General features: G+C 39.4%; 1 protein-coding gene across 8 annotated transcripts in view; it reads left to right on the forward strand.

The window, feature by feature from the left end:
• The first annotated feature begins 738 nt into the window (after nt 1–738).
• Nucleotides 739–14,516, forward strand: part of dmd (dystrophin) — a 320,772-nt gene continuing 306,994 nt past the window's right edge. For 4 of the 8 annotated variants that reach the window (XM_042405319.1, XM_042405320.1, XM_042405322.1 and 1 more), the window contains exon 1: nt 6,033–6,599. In XM_042405319.1, the coding sequence (XP_042261253.1) occupies nt 6,518–6,599 (82 nt within the window). In that variant the 5' untranslated portion in view covers nt 6,033–6,517. Of the gene's footprint in view, nt 766–1,675; nt 1,724–6,024; nt 6,600–14,516 lie in introns of those variants that run through there. The other 4 variants (XM_042405326.1, XM_042405321.1, XM_042405323.1 and 1 more) reach the window with 4 other exon arrangements.

Below are 14,516 nucleotides of genomic sequence, written 5' to 3' on the forward strand. Positions count from 1 at the left end.
TTTAGAGAAAAATAGATGATAAAGCATATGCTTTAGGGCGTGGCTACCTTGTGATTGACAAGTCGCTACCACAGCGACAACGTTGAGTACGTAACAGAGTGTAGGCGTAGCTGCTCTTAATCATGGATGGATAACATGGATGTATAATAAGAGCTGGATAGGGCGCCGCCGCCGCTCAGCCTTGCAGCCAATTTTTCCCAGTGGCCACTCGCGGTATTGCAGCGCAAAATCCCCCCGCGGCCCAAACAGGATTTTCCCCATAGACCTCCATTGTAAAAGGGACGCCTGTAAAACTTTTGACAGGACCCCTCAAACTGCAAACAACGTCAATTATGACTCTTTATGAACTATTTATTATTTATTATGAACTTTTGATCCATGGAGGTTTTATGTTTGTAAAACTTTCCTCGAGCCGAGAGAAGCGATTTAAAAATCCGTGACGTCATCACAATGTAAAGTCTATTGGCCGAGCGGGAGCTCGTGGGCGGGGCCAACGGGGGAAACACTACTGCGCACATTCAGTGGGCCGCACAACGCGGAAGCAAACCCAAACCTAGAAACTTTTTTTGGCGTATGCGCCAGTCGAGCAATTCCTATAGGACTAAGTGGGCGCCATTTTTAGTCCGGTATCCATGCTCCTAATACACAGTGTGTTTTTAGTTCACGAAAGTTAATTGTAACATTTTGGTCGCCCTAAAAGATTCTTGTTCAGCGTCTGGTTCTGATAAAAGACCCCCCTAAAGAGTCGGTTGTTCAGTTTTTCTGGTGAGTACATTTTCTTTTAATGTTTTTAGGCCTGTTTTTCGCTAGCGGAAATTAACGTTAGCATTATTATGCACCGTGCTAACCAAGCTAGCAGCTAGTGCTATGGTCAGCTCCACCCTCTCGTCCAAATATGGTCACTTCTGGCTCCAAAAGTCAAACATGGCGACAGTCAAATCCAAGATGGCGATGGTCAAATCACTAAACTCGAGGCTTCCATGTTCAAAACTGTAGTCCACAAACCCAGTGGAGGACGTCACGGTCCATATTTGTGTTTTTTTTTACAGTCTATGGTTCAAACACTGCTACATGACAATTAATTAACGATACATGCAAAGAAATGAAGTGTATTTCAGTAAATTCTCCTCATGTTAACCAGCCCAACTCTTACCTACTGTAGCCCTCTGACTGACGTGCTCATTTGTAGAAACTCAGCTTAATATTACAGACACAGAAGTACTTCTCTGGCTGCATGGCTGCCTCTCTTGCCTCCATACTCTTACCTCTCTCTCTTACCACCGTTTCATAGAAGGCATAACTGCTTCAGTAATAACAGGCAATAAGAAGATACTGATATTGTATAGTTAAGATACTATTACTGTGTGCCACCAAATTAGTTTAATATAATTCATATATCATATCATAATACTGAGGCTTAGAAGACATCATGCAGACAAAATGGTATCATCACTGCTTGGTTTCATTGCCTGTTTCAGATAGAGGCTGAACTGAGGGGCGGCATAAAGGGCCAGTATAATGAGTTTAACTGTAAATCATGCAATGGTATACCAGTAGAGCCCCAGAATATAAATATAGACCTGGAATTGATCATGATATGACCGCTTTAATAGAGTTGAGTTTGCAGCTTTGATGTCCAGTGAGTGTTGATGTAATGTTGTTTTGTGGTCACAAGGTGGAGTCGAATCTGCTGCCAAAGTCTCTCCACTGCACCTGACTGTCCGTAAGTACCCAGGCTGTCACTGATGAAGATCTATGAGCACACATACAACAGTCCAGTAGAATGACTGACTGGTTATTAAGTTAGAAACCTACAATCAAAATTATGCTGTTACTGTTTAAGTCCATTAGCCTGTATGCCTACCAGAAGACCCCAGTCAACATGTGTGATCTTAATGAGCAATTATGATAATAGAGAACATCTGTTTTTGTTAATAGGACTGTGAGAGAGAGAGAGAGAGAGAGAGAGAGAGAGAGAGAGAGAGAGACATTAAAACTGCTGTGGTATGATGGGACTGTGCTTTTAAGTTCAGTGGATTGAATACAAGAACTTGACCATATTCCACTGATTCCCACATTACTTGCAAAAGGTATCAATGCTAACGATAGCTAGTTGGCACATTTAGAGCTGCTAAATAGTTCAAGCATAGATAGACACTACTTGCCAAAGTCTGATAGTGTCTGATAAGATGTTCGTTTTTAGATGTTATATTATAGAAAGTGTAAGAAACCCGTGACCAAAATAGTCATACCTTCTGCCATTGTGTTACTTGAATGGAATTATAGTAAAAAAATAAATTATTCCCCTTGGGGATCCCCGGTCCCCGCTTGGAGAACAACTGATTTAGAGTATCAAACAGAATATAGGCCAGTTTTTCCACACAAAACTCCCAATTCATAAGACTGTATCCCAATTCCATAATAACTCTATAGTAACCTATAGTTTACTAGAAGGATGTCAATTAAACTGTGACTGTAGAATTCTTTTAAAATGTAGAAATGTACATTGTACAATGAATATATGAATATCTTGAATCTATGCAACAGCATGTTACAATTTCCTTTGAATGCTTGCAAAGCTCTTCTCATCTGAGATGAAGCTGAAACATCTTAGTGAGCCTCAGATGAACATCTGACAGGATGTCCAGTGCAACTGGAGTGCCAACTTTCAAGATTCAATACCTTCGGTGAATTCAAAAACAAAACAGAAGCCTCAGGACATGAGACGTAACTACACTGACACATGAAACAAGTGTTCCCATAGCGATGCTATCAGCACCGCAGTCAACTTTGACTGCACTAGCACAGCAAAGTATAGTATACACTAGCTACCATACTGGCTATTATAATATTGTCATCCTGTTTTCCATGCTGTATTTCTTTAATTTGGCTTTCTTTTTCTGTCTTGTACAGACAACATCTATTGCATGTCTGTCTGTCCTGGCAGAGGGATCCTCTTCTGTTGCTCTTCCTGAGGTTTCCTCCATGTTTTCCCTATTAAAGGAGTTTTTCCTTATTTGAATCGAGGGTCTAAGGAATTGTAAACCCCCCTGAGGCAAAGTTGTGATTTATGATATTGGGCTATACAAATAAAATTTACTTCAAATTGACTTGACGACCATTACAGTGTCTTATAGGCAATAGCACATTGGTGATTAAGAAGTTAAGGCCCATTTTAGCTGCTCTGTGAGGCTGTAGCAGCTAAGGTTGTCAACAGTAATGATAATTTGATACTTTTCTGATACCATGTGTTAATTATACATTTGATGGTTTGGAAAGTACCGCAGCTATGTTGGTAAAGGAGTTACCAACATCATTATGATTCATACTCTGGAGACCGTTAATGTCTGTACACTTTTTGACTGCAGTCCATCTAAAATTTGTTTAAGGAGAGGAGTCTTGGAGGATCTTGCGTCCTCTATTCCGTAACCTTATGGTGTACATTTAAGTATTTAAGGGCAGCTCCTGTTTGATGATTTTTGATGCAGTCTGCAGCTCTTGGTCCAGCTGTTTCCTGTCATGTGTTGAGGTGTTGCCATACCACACAGTTATTCTGAAGGTGTGGATACTCTTGATACCAGCATCATACCTTAGATATGGCTAACTTTTTCAGCTGTCTTAAAAGAGGTGTGTGCTGAGCTTTCTTCAGCACTATTGTAGTGACTTCCCACATACCTCTGCTTAAAGAAAGAGGACATTGTTACACATTGTTGCACATCTTTTCAAGAAAATGTAAATGTATACCTACTTTGTGCCAGAATTATTCAAACATTTCTATCTTATTGCATGCTTGGATAACAATATAGAGCTACTTTACTTTACTTTTCTTGGGCCATTACCACAGATGAAAATGCCTGCAACACACATTGACTGGAGAAAACAGACCACCTTGAACTTTCAACTTATAGTGAAATCCTTCAGAGGAAATGAACTGAAATTAAAAAAATTATCATTGTCAGCAATGTTTGTTAGTTTGTTACCTGTATTTTAACTGCTTCTAATCTAATATGTGTACACTGAATCACTGAAGCATTTTCCTCTCATGTTTTATAAACAAACACTCCACATTCAAATGAAATCACTTTTATATGTGAATATTCAGGCCAGAGAAGTCTGAACTAATCAAAGAGGAGGCTGATTCAGTTTAACTATGTTTTAGAGATACTTTAATGTGCTTCAGTATAGTCCTTAAATCAGTCTGTCCATAAAGCGCTCTGATCATTCTATTTACTAGGCCATCTGATCTTAATGGTACATTTGTAGTTGTTTTTCACCAGTTTATTATTATCACAGTAACAGCGAATCACATGAGAGCTAATGTCTGCTCTCAAACTGTAATACAGCTATGGAAGACATAATATGTGGTTTTATTTTTACCCTGATGTTGTGTTTGGGGTCATGGTAACCCAGGTCCTCCTTATCAGCTCAGAAAACCAAATACATTGTTTTATTGTTTTCCCAATTTCATGACAAAGACCCCATCTGTCCAACATAGTCAAATACAATGTGTTTTCATGTGCTCTGTATCTGGGATTGGTGTTGACAGTACTTTTTACTAGCAGCCTGACTGATACAGCACTTTTAAGGCTGATACTGATATTGATATTTGGGAGTTTAAAAAAATATCTTTTTGATTTTATAGAGGTGCAAGACATGATCCAGTTGAAAAATCCATTTCTCAGTGCTTTCTGGTGGAAAAACTATGTAATGGTAAAACTGTTTCTACATTACTTCAATCATAGTTTGGCATTTCTGTACGATAATTTCTTGTTAAATATCAACCAAAATATACAGTGATATTGATATATGTGCAATAAGATTGGCCGATATATCATTCAAGCTGTACTTTTTACACAACACCAGCCCTCCCAAACCTTAGATTACTGTGTTTGAATTTGTCTTATTGGAGACAAAATGAATATATATTTATTTATCCATAGCCCCTATACAATACTACATGTGAAATACTTCTTTATTTATATTGTTATACATATTATTATACATTATCCCTGCTTCATCAAATGTGCAAGGTTTGTGGGGAAGTTTACTATGCTTTTCAACATATTCAGATTTAATACGGTCAGGTCAAGAAGAAAAAACATTTGAAGAAAAAAAATATTAGTTTGTTGTAATAATAATATTAATAATAGTAATAATTATTATTAGACATACAGTAGAGGTTATTCAAGAGTCAACAGGGCTTTGAATATAACGACTTTAGCTCATGTCAACATCACCAAGTGCAGCAGCTGAACGACATAAGTTACCCCCCCCCCCCCCCCACACACACACACACACACACACACAGCCTCTCTGTGCAGACAGCACCACTAGCAGTCTGTCCAGCCGGCGGCTGCCTGGGATGCCAGTCAGTGCCGAGGTTAGTTTCCGTTTTTGGAACACCTCATTCACTTACAGCACCCACTCAGGCTTGTGAGTATAGCGGGGAAACTGTGGCCCCAGAGCGGGGCTTGGATCCATCATATCATCAGACCTAATAATAGGAACTCTCAGGCTCATAAATGCGCGCCGCGCCGTGCGTAATGGAGCCATTACAGTAAACCAAGTAACTGAATAGTCGGGAAATCCAGAGTGAGTATCAGTTTATCAACATATCTAATATTAGTAAGTGTGTAACAGTGCTGCCATCTAACCACAATGGTCGGAGCGTTTTCCCACCAGAGAGGAACGGCAAACATGGAGGTGGCAGTTTTACATTTTAGATTTTTCATTTTCATTTTTCATTGATCTTTCATTCTTTTTTCTCCTCATAAACAGCTGCAGACCAACTTAAAAATGTTTTGAAGACATTTTAAAGTCTTCTATCCATAGTCTGATACGCAATTAATACGATTTTTAACTGGATGCTCATATATCAAGGTTGTCAGAATCCATCTGTCTCTTTTCAGAATAGACTTCTTCCATCTTTCTGTGTTGCTATAAACTCTGACCCAAATCTAGAAGCATCAAAGTAACCCACATCATCGAGATTGGGGTTATTGGGGAAATCGTGACGCTTAAATAGAATTTTGTTTACATTGGTTGTAGCCTGTCACGTGACCACCACCCACAGGAGGTCATAGTTGTCTCCATGGTTGACTCACCTTGATATTTTGCAACTACATCATCGCCTCAGTGCGGAAATAAATGTCCACTGACGCGTCCGCTGGGTGTCGGGTTTTACGCATGGCGTCCGCCAAACGGGACAGAGTGCCACCTCTTAGCACCCTACTATTTAAAGGTGGGAATGCTCCGACACCCAGCCCCCCCTGCACACCTGCTCCTCTCCGTCTGTCCCCGTCTGACAGACCGGCCGGTCCTCCTCATCCTCCTCCCTTCGTCCTCCCCGTCTTCACCGGAGCTCGGTTCCTGTGTCCACATCGTGCGCTCTTCCTTTGGCGGTTTGTTCTGGATTTCCACTTTTGGGTTCCCCTCCCTCTCTGTTGGATTTAACCTGTCTGTTTAGTAACCCCCCCCCCTCCACAATCAACTTTTTACACCCGCGAACCTGTGATCGATGGCGGAGGGTGTGCGCCCCGAGGACTACTGCGACGAGCCGGTGGAGGACGAGTTTGGAGAGATAATCAAGTGTCGATCTGGTAGGAGAGACGCACTTCACAACTGTGTGTGTGTGTGTGTGTGTGCGCGCGCGCGCGTGCGCGCGCGTATCGATCTGCGCAGGCGAGATATCATATGCTGGTGTATGCAATATTTAAGACCCCTCTGACTCCTGATAGGAAAATACCCCGCAGTATGCTCAGCACCACTAACAAAACTTCATAAACAATTCCAAACTTTTCCAGTAGACTGAGAAGTGTTCCAGCAGCAGACACTGATGCTAGAAGCTGTTTAAATCAACTGAATAGAGGTTGTGTCTTACTCATCTAATATTCTCTTGTTGAGCAGAACACTTCGTAAGGCTTTGTCTACACTGTTGACTGGTTTAGAGGAGATGGAGGAACTGGTTAAAGTGAGAGTGGTGTACACTTGCTTGTATGTGACAGATGTATCTATGGTGTGTGATTGCAGAGACTGAAGGGAGTCTGATACCACGTTTCCCTTTATTTTCAAAGGTTATAATTAAGTGATTTGATCTGACACTGAACACTGCTGTGCCTGTATATGTGTGAATCCACATTGTTTTATGCTCCTGAGATCCTTTTTATGTATTTGGGGAATGTTAAAAGTGCTATGTGCAGGCTGCTTTTAGACATCAGTTAGTTATTGTTAGATAAGTTTTTTGAATTTCTAGTATGACTATTCTGATTTTGTCAGTATAAGTGTTTCTGAAATTTCCCATGAACCCTTTTTCTTCCTCTTGCAAAGAGGATGTTGAACCTTGTTGGGTGTCAGAGAGGACACAGTGAAGCATCTGTACAGTCAGAGATGTGCAAGACATCAATTATAATGAATTAAGCAGAATATAAGCAAAATTTTGTCATCAATTTCAAATGTGCTGTATTCTGTGGTATTGTTTGCACAATAGGCAAGGCTTTTCAAAACCCATTAATTCACTAAAGAATGAAACTTCAAGTGGTTAGTTAAGTTTGAGGATCTTTTGCCACACAAGTGTGCTGATTTTACCTTTTTGGCAAGTGACCATGAAATAAAAGGAATAATCCACAATGTGGTGTGTGCTGAAAGGGTACTCTAGTGATTTAGTATTGGACTTTCATATAGTAGAATTCACAAGACAAGCTTCCAAAACACCGGATCCTACACTTCCGATAATGCAACTTGATAGTGTCTCCTGGTTGGACCCTCCCTGCCCTGTAAACAGTCACGTCTTTCAAACTCCACAACAGCAGTTTGTTGGCTTTCTGTTAAAAATTTGTTGTCTCCAAGCTCAATTTGAGAAAATTTTGATGACATCATTGTGACATCGTTAGTTACAGTATTTCTCAGACTTGACAGAGCTCCTCCATTGTCACAGAAGATGTTATTCAACTGTATTCACAGGCTGAGAAGTATGAGTAAGCTGACCTTCATGTGTGAAATTGGTGGGATGACCTTTTAAGGACTTTAACACACACTTACAACTGTTGTAGCTGGTCGAGGTAGAACTAGTTTCACTGTAACTACTTCATATCCAGTTAGGTTGTTTAGTCCAGTGACTCTCAATCCAGGGCCAGCTCCTCCAAAGGGCCATAAAATAAATCTAGGGGGGGTTTGTGTCAGGATGAATGGTGTAGGAAAGAAAGAAAGAAAGAAAAAACAAGTCTTGTGTATATTATTATTACTGTAAGACTTTTCTCTAATAATTTTTAGTGAAATTTTGGATGGGCTCTTTGGGCTTTCAAGCAGTCATTTAAATAAATCTTCAAGGGAAGTTTAGAAGGAATATGTCTCTTTTTGTATGTAAAATACTATTGACAAGTTAGTATAACTACAGCTGTCAGATAAATGGAGTAAAAAGAACAATATGTCCCTCTGTAATGTAGTGAAGTAGAAGCACAACATAACAGAAAATGGATATAATAAAGTACAGTTTTGAGGTACAAATGTACTTAATTACTTCCAACACTGATTTTTGTCATAAAGCAGTTTGAATTTGCACCATAAACACACTACATGCAGGCATGTGATGTACAACATGGTAGAAGCCTGTGGACGCTGCCATCCCAGTGATGTGATGATCTTGTTTGCTGTAGTTGCTGCACCCTTATTCAACACTTTGAAGTGAGCAAGTGCTGAGTTTAGCCCGGCCCTCGCTGCATTTAAAGTCAACAACACAATCAGAACTAAATCTGGACTCCGTTGTTTCCGGGCTAACTTGCCACCTAGCCTGACCCACAGCTACAACTGTTGAGGGTGAAAGTGTTGTTTGTGTAATGAGTGACCATGACATTGAAACCCTCGCAGCATGATGGGATGAGTGAGAGGCCATGAAGGTTTTATTTCCTGTTATCACGCTTGTAAATACTGGATGACCTCGAATGGTCCACTGAGTGAGACACAGAGTAGAACAGACTGACTGAGGCAGAAAGATAGACGATGGGGTCAAGTTTTTTTCTTTATGCAAACAGGGAATTGGGACAGGTAATCTCCCCTCTCTTCTTCCTCAGGAGGTGCTTTTCTTCTTGCCTGTCTGTCTGTGTAAATAACTTTTTTTCCTAGAGAGACCTGCCTGCTTAAATAAAGCCTCAGTGAATAAATAAAGCTCTTATTCCCTCCCTCTCTCTTTCTCTCTCTCTCTCACATACCTTCTCTGTTCTCTGTGTGTGTCTCTCGCCCACTCCCCCACGGTACAGCTGGTGGGTCATCTCATGCTGGAAATAGCGGTCAGCTGGCCTGTGTGGTGTCGGATAGCCCAGTTTGGTTTGGGAGGTGGCCTTGTGCTTGCTTTCTCTCTATCTTCTCTTTCTATCCCTCACTCCCTTTTTCCAACTTTCCTCTTCTATTCTCAGTTTTTCCACATCCTCTCTGTCTGTCTTCCAGTCTATTTACATCTTCCTCCCTTCCTCTGTTTCTCCTTTACACTCAAACTTCTTACACTTCTTTTCTCTCCCCTTTTCTGCGTTCTCTCTCAGTGAAAATTTTGTTTCCTCGTCTTTTTCTGTCGTCCTCTCTCCTTTTTCTGTGCCCTGCCCCTCTCTCTCCCTGTGTCATATTTGACCACCCAAGTTGCTCTTCACTGTATGATTGGATTGTCTGTCAGTAGCTAAATCTAGCTGTCTGTCTCTGTGCTGTAGGGCCCACTGAGCAGTCATTCAACATGTATTCCATGTATCCTGAGGTCCAAAGCGAAACCACATTAATTAAAAAACTGAAGATTTGCTTTATTTTACGTGTCCATAAATTCCTGGGAAGTTTCCTAGAAAGAACTATGTAATTCTAGGTAATATAGAGTGTTTAATTCACACACTTGTAATTTATTAATAGAAATTAATTGCTAAAATAATGTAATCTAGAGTGAGTGCAGCAAGGCAGCTGGTCATGCAAAAATGTTCAATTTAGGTAAGCATACGGTTGAGCATATATATGTACAAAAACAAATGATTGACAAACACTTAGTTTAAATTGAACAGTTATTACAAGGATTTTTTTTCTAGAAAACAACAAGTTTTAAAGTTTTGTTAATATTTCAGTCCTGGTTGATTGTGCAACACTTGTGGGTTACCGGTGGTATCAGCGAGTGCGGCTTTAATACCACAACACACCAGAAATATAACAGAGGAGTAACTTGAGTATCTGTTTACAGTGCAAATAGTAACACTGGATTACATATTGCATTGTTTCACTCATGTGAAGGAAGGCTATTTCAATCCAGCACGGGAATGGTGGACTCCACCACTAACAATTATAAATAACGTATAAAGAGCTAATAACAGACTGTAAATATATTTAATGGCTATTGCTGAAAATGCATAAATCATAAATGGTTATAAAATGGCATGAAATGAATAATAACTTAAAGATCCCCCCCAGGCATGTTTAAGACATATAAAAATACTCTGCTTTGAATCATGTGTGTCAAATATGGTTTCTCCACAAAAAAGTCCAATGGCCTTGTTTGAAATAGCTAGTTAGAAATGTATAAAAAGACATCTACTCCTTCTCATTCTCATTAGAGCTGCTGAACACAAAATCTCTCCTACATCACTATAAAGTCCATTCTCAGTGTGCACTGCAGGCTTCAAGTTTTAACATCTCACTAAGTCACATACTTGACCACGATTAGCTCCAAACTAGTTGTGATGTCACAAATCATGCTTGAGATTCATAAGCAATTAATCTTCTGATTATTTTCTTTATTAACAGATTCATCATTTGACCAGAAAACAGAGAAAATTATGTAAATATATACAGTAATTTGAAATTCATAGCTCTAATACATTTAAAATACATTTTTCTCACATCATTTCTCTACAAAGATTCCCACACTGTCAGCACTAAATTCCCTGAAAAAGTGCTGACAGCCTTCAGGAGGTCACTGCCTACTGCTGAGTGACTTCATTCTCATGCACCTGTCTGCCAGTTGTGTATTAGACAACATTCACTCTACAAACATCTAAAATGTTTTTCTAACGCTTTTGGAATGCATTTCAAACAGAAAATGTAGATAGATGTAAATAAATTTCCCGAAATATATTGGAAACATATTGAAAATGATAAAAATATCTATGAAGTTGCTGTTTTGAAATGCATTGTATTGTAAATGTATGCAAATAGATTTTCTGATAATCACAACTGAGAAGTTGTTTGTATGGATGTATAGACATGTTTGCACAATTGTAACTGTTCTGTATACATTCTGGAAAGTTTCCCTTGTGATGTAATTCATTCTCTTTTTTTCAGTCTGATGTTCATTTATAATAGATCAATAGATAAATAGAGTGATTCACATAGAGAGACAGTTTTGCTTTGGCTCATATTATTCAGTATGATTAGCAATTTGGTCTGATATATCGCCCCTAGCAACACACAAAAGTATGCAGCCGATGACATGTTGCCCACTTGATTTATCCCTACTCCAGGCTGTGTGTGTCTGTGTGTGTGAGGCCGCGGGAGGGTCTGTGTTCTTTTGTAGATTGGTTTTTAAAATTGTAGAATTTATCAACATTGACAACCTTTCATCGGGTTTGGGAGACTGGGAGTGTGTGTGTTTGTGTGAGAGTGTGTACAGGCATCTACATGTGAGTGTTTTGTGTGTGTTTCTGCATGTGTAGCCGTGTCTGCCTTGTTATCACACCCCGCAGGTCCACAGCCACCTCGCTATTACCCATCATTCCTCGCCCAGGCTTAGACCTCTGGATGCTAATCCTGATTGGAGCAGACAGGCAGGTAGATTCAGGCGTTACTGTGGACGGCCGCTCCCTAAGGACTCCTCTGTCATATGCAAAACTCTGGCTAGAAGAGAAGAGTCTCTTGTCTTCATTTGAATTCACTTCTCTTCTCTTCCCTTCACTTCACTTCTCTTCTCTTCCCTTCACTTCTCTTCTCTTCTCTTTCCTTTTCTTCACTTAATTTTTCTTCATTTCTTTTAATTTCTCCTCTTTTCTCCTCTTCTTTTGACTTGACTTTTCTTCTCCGCGTCTTATTTTGTCGTCTTTTCTTTTGACTTCTCTGTACATCCTCTCTTCTTTTGACTTCAGTTTTCTTTTCACTTCACTTCTCTTCACTTTTCTTGTCTTCACTTCACTTTTCTTCACTTCTCTTCAATTTTATTCACTTCACTTCTCTTCACTTTTTTCTCCTCTTCACCTCAATTTTCTTCTCTTTCTCCTCTCTTCACCTCACTTTCTTCTTTTTGCTTCAATTTACTTCACTTCAGTTTTCTTCTCTTAACTTAAATTTTCTTCTCTTCACTTTTCTTCGCTTTGCTTCACTTCATTTCACTTCACTTTTCTTTGCTTCACATCACTTTTCTTCTCCTCTTCACTTCATTTTTCTTCACTTCACTTTATTTTTCATAACTTCACTTCTCTATACTTCATTTTTCTTCTCTTCACTTTTCTTCTCTTCACTTCATTTTTCTTTTCTTCTCTTTACTTCTGGCTCTGCTACATCTCTGTCCACTATCAGACCTTCTCCTCTTTCTCTCTTTCATTTTCTGTCACTCTTTCTCTCCTGCACATCCCTCAATCAGTTTTTCAGTTTGTCTCCAGTTTTCTTCTCTGTCTATATATACTAGATATACTGACAAATACATTGACACTTAGAATTTAAGTTGTCCTCAGTGCTGTTTTAGGATCACCCTCTCTAACCTTATTCTTCTCTTCACTTCTCTTGTCTTCTCGCTCTCCTCCCTTCAGCTGACAGTTACAGATCTGAGTTACAGCCACACTGTCTGGGGATAACTTACTCTAACACCATTTACAGCTTCCTATTGTCAGTTAATGATAAGCTTTCACTTTGCATTACCAAATGGCTGTTTTACACAGAGTATGAGGTTGGAAAAATGCAGAAAAGATTTTTAATAATAAATCAAAAATTAGTTTGCATATATTCAATAAATTAAGAGAAAATAAATGAAAGCAAAGAATTAATTAAAGAGACATGCACAAAACTAACCAACCAACTAACCAAAGAGGTAAACACACAAATTACTCCTCAGTCAACAAGCTAACTAAAGATAGTTAACAAACAACTACCCTAACAAACAACACACTCAGTACTCACAGCTGATAGAATAACAACCAGATCATGTGAGGCGCCAGTTGTACCTGTCATGTCGAATCCAGCTTAATGAAATGATGAAAATGAAACAATGCTATAACTAATTTTTAAAGCCTGACTGAAGAACGCCATTTGGGAAATTAAATTTTGTAGTCGCTAGAATGCTTGATATAATAGGAACAGGCCTTACAGGAATGAAAATGTAACCGAAAGTTGTAACAAAATGACTGAACACAGAATCCCACATGGAAGCTCATTACACCGACGGCTGGGTTTACACACAGCTCACAAGCTCATGGCACAGAGTTTATGCTTCAATTTGTATTCTGCATGGGAAATAGCATACAAGAATTGCATTATGTACATATAAATATAACACAATGTGGCCTCACAGCAAACAATAGACCTTGAATGATGGTTACATGATTATCTTTAGCCCCATTCCAACTGGATTTATTTCTCGAGGGGAGTTGGGGTAATTTGAACATGACCTGCACTGGTCAGTGATTTTAATCCAGTCAGGAGTGTGTAGGATAGTCTGTCTGTGTGTATTTAACTCCTTAGCTGTGTTCTAGTGTGCTGTATACACAGACTCAGTTGCAGGGACAGAGCCCGTAGCTTTTTGAATCATTTGTGATTTCTCCATTTTTGTATATATTGGTTGTTCAGTCACCTGTGGCCTGTGTGTGATTCGTGAATAAGGCTGTGCTTGTGAGAATTTCTCCTTTCATGTTTTGTTTTTAAGCTGTGCTGTATAATGAGTTGTAAATGAGAATACTGTACTGTAGGCCTTGTGGGCTAGTTTTTGTATGTCATGCATATACTGTAGAAAAGAGTGGAAGTCATGTATTTGGTACAGGCATTGATACTTTTCAATGTGAACATAAACCTTTAGATCTGTGAACGTGTTTCCTGTCACTGCTGATCTGCATCTATATCAGGCACTGTGTGTATTTTTGGATGCTAAGAAAACATGTATGTGTAGAAAACCTATGATTTATGAGAGCTGCACTGTTTCTTTTTTATATGAGTTTAAAGTTTACTATTTGAATATTATGTGGTTTGGTGCATTACACCACAATGGAATGATACCGCTGATTTGAAGATTTGCTTTACCTTTATACTTTACCTGTGTGACTTGGCTTCGAACCACTCTGCTGCTAAACTGAGCGCTTAGTTGCAAAGTTAAATGAACTGGCCCTTCTGAAATAGCAGCTGGTCCCTGTGGTTTATGCAGAACTGCCACTGCTCCTGCCAACACTGTACATTGAAGTGAAGGAGTAGCATCTGAGAGCAGCTGTATGCTCAGACAGAAGCAGTCACAGAGACAAGGATTTATCCTACATCTGCCACATTGTTCTTTTGAAAAATCTTTACATTTTCTCAGTGATGTTACT

This window comes from Thunnus maccoyii, chromosome 24 (assembly GCF_910596095.1).
Source record: "Thunnus maccoyii chromosome 24, fThuMac1.1, whole genome shotgun sequence".
Taxonomy (NCBI): Eukaryota; Metazoa; Chordata; class Actinopteri; order Scombriformes; family Scombridae; genus Thunnus; species Thunnus maccoyii.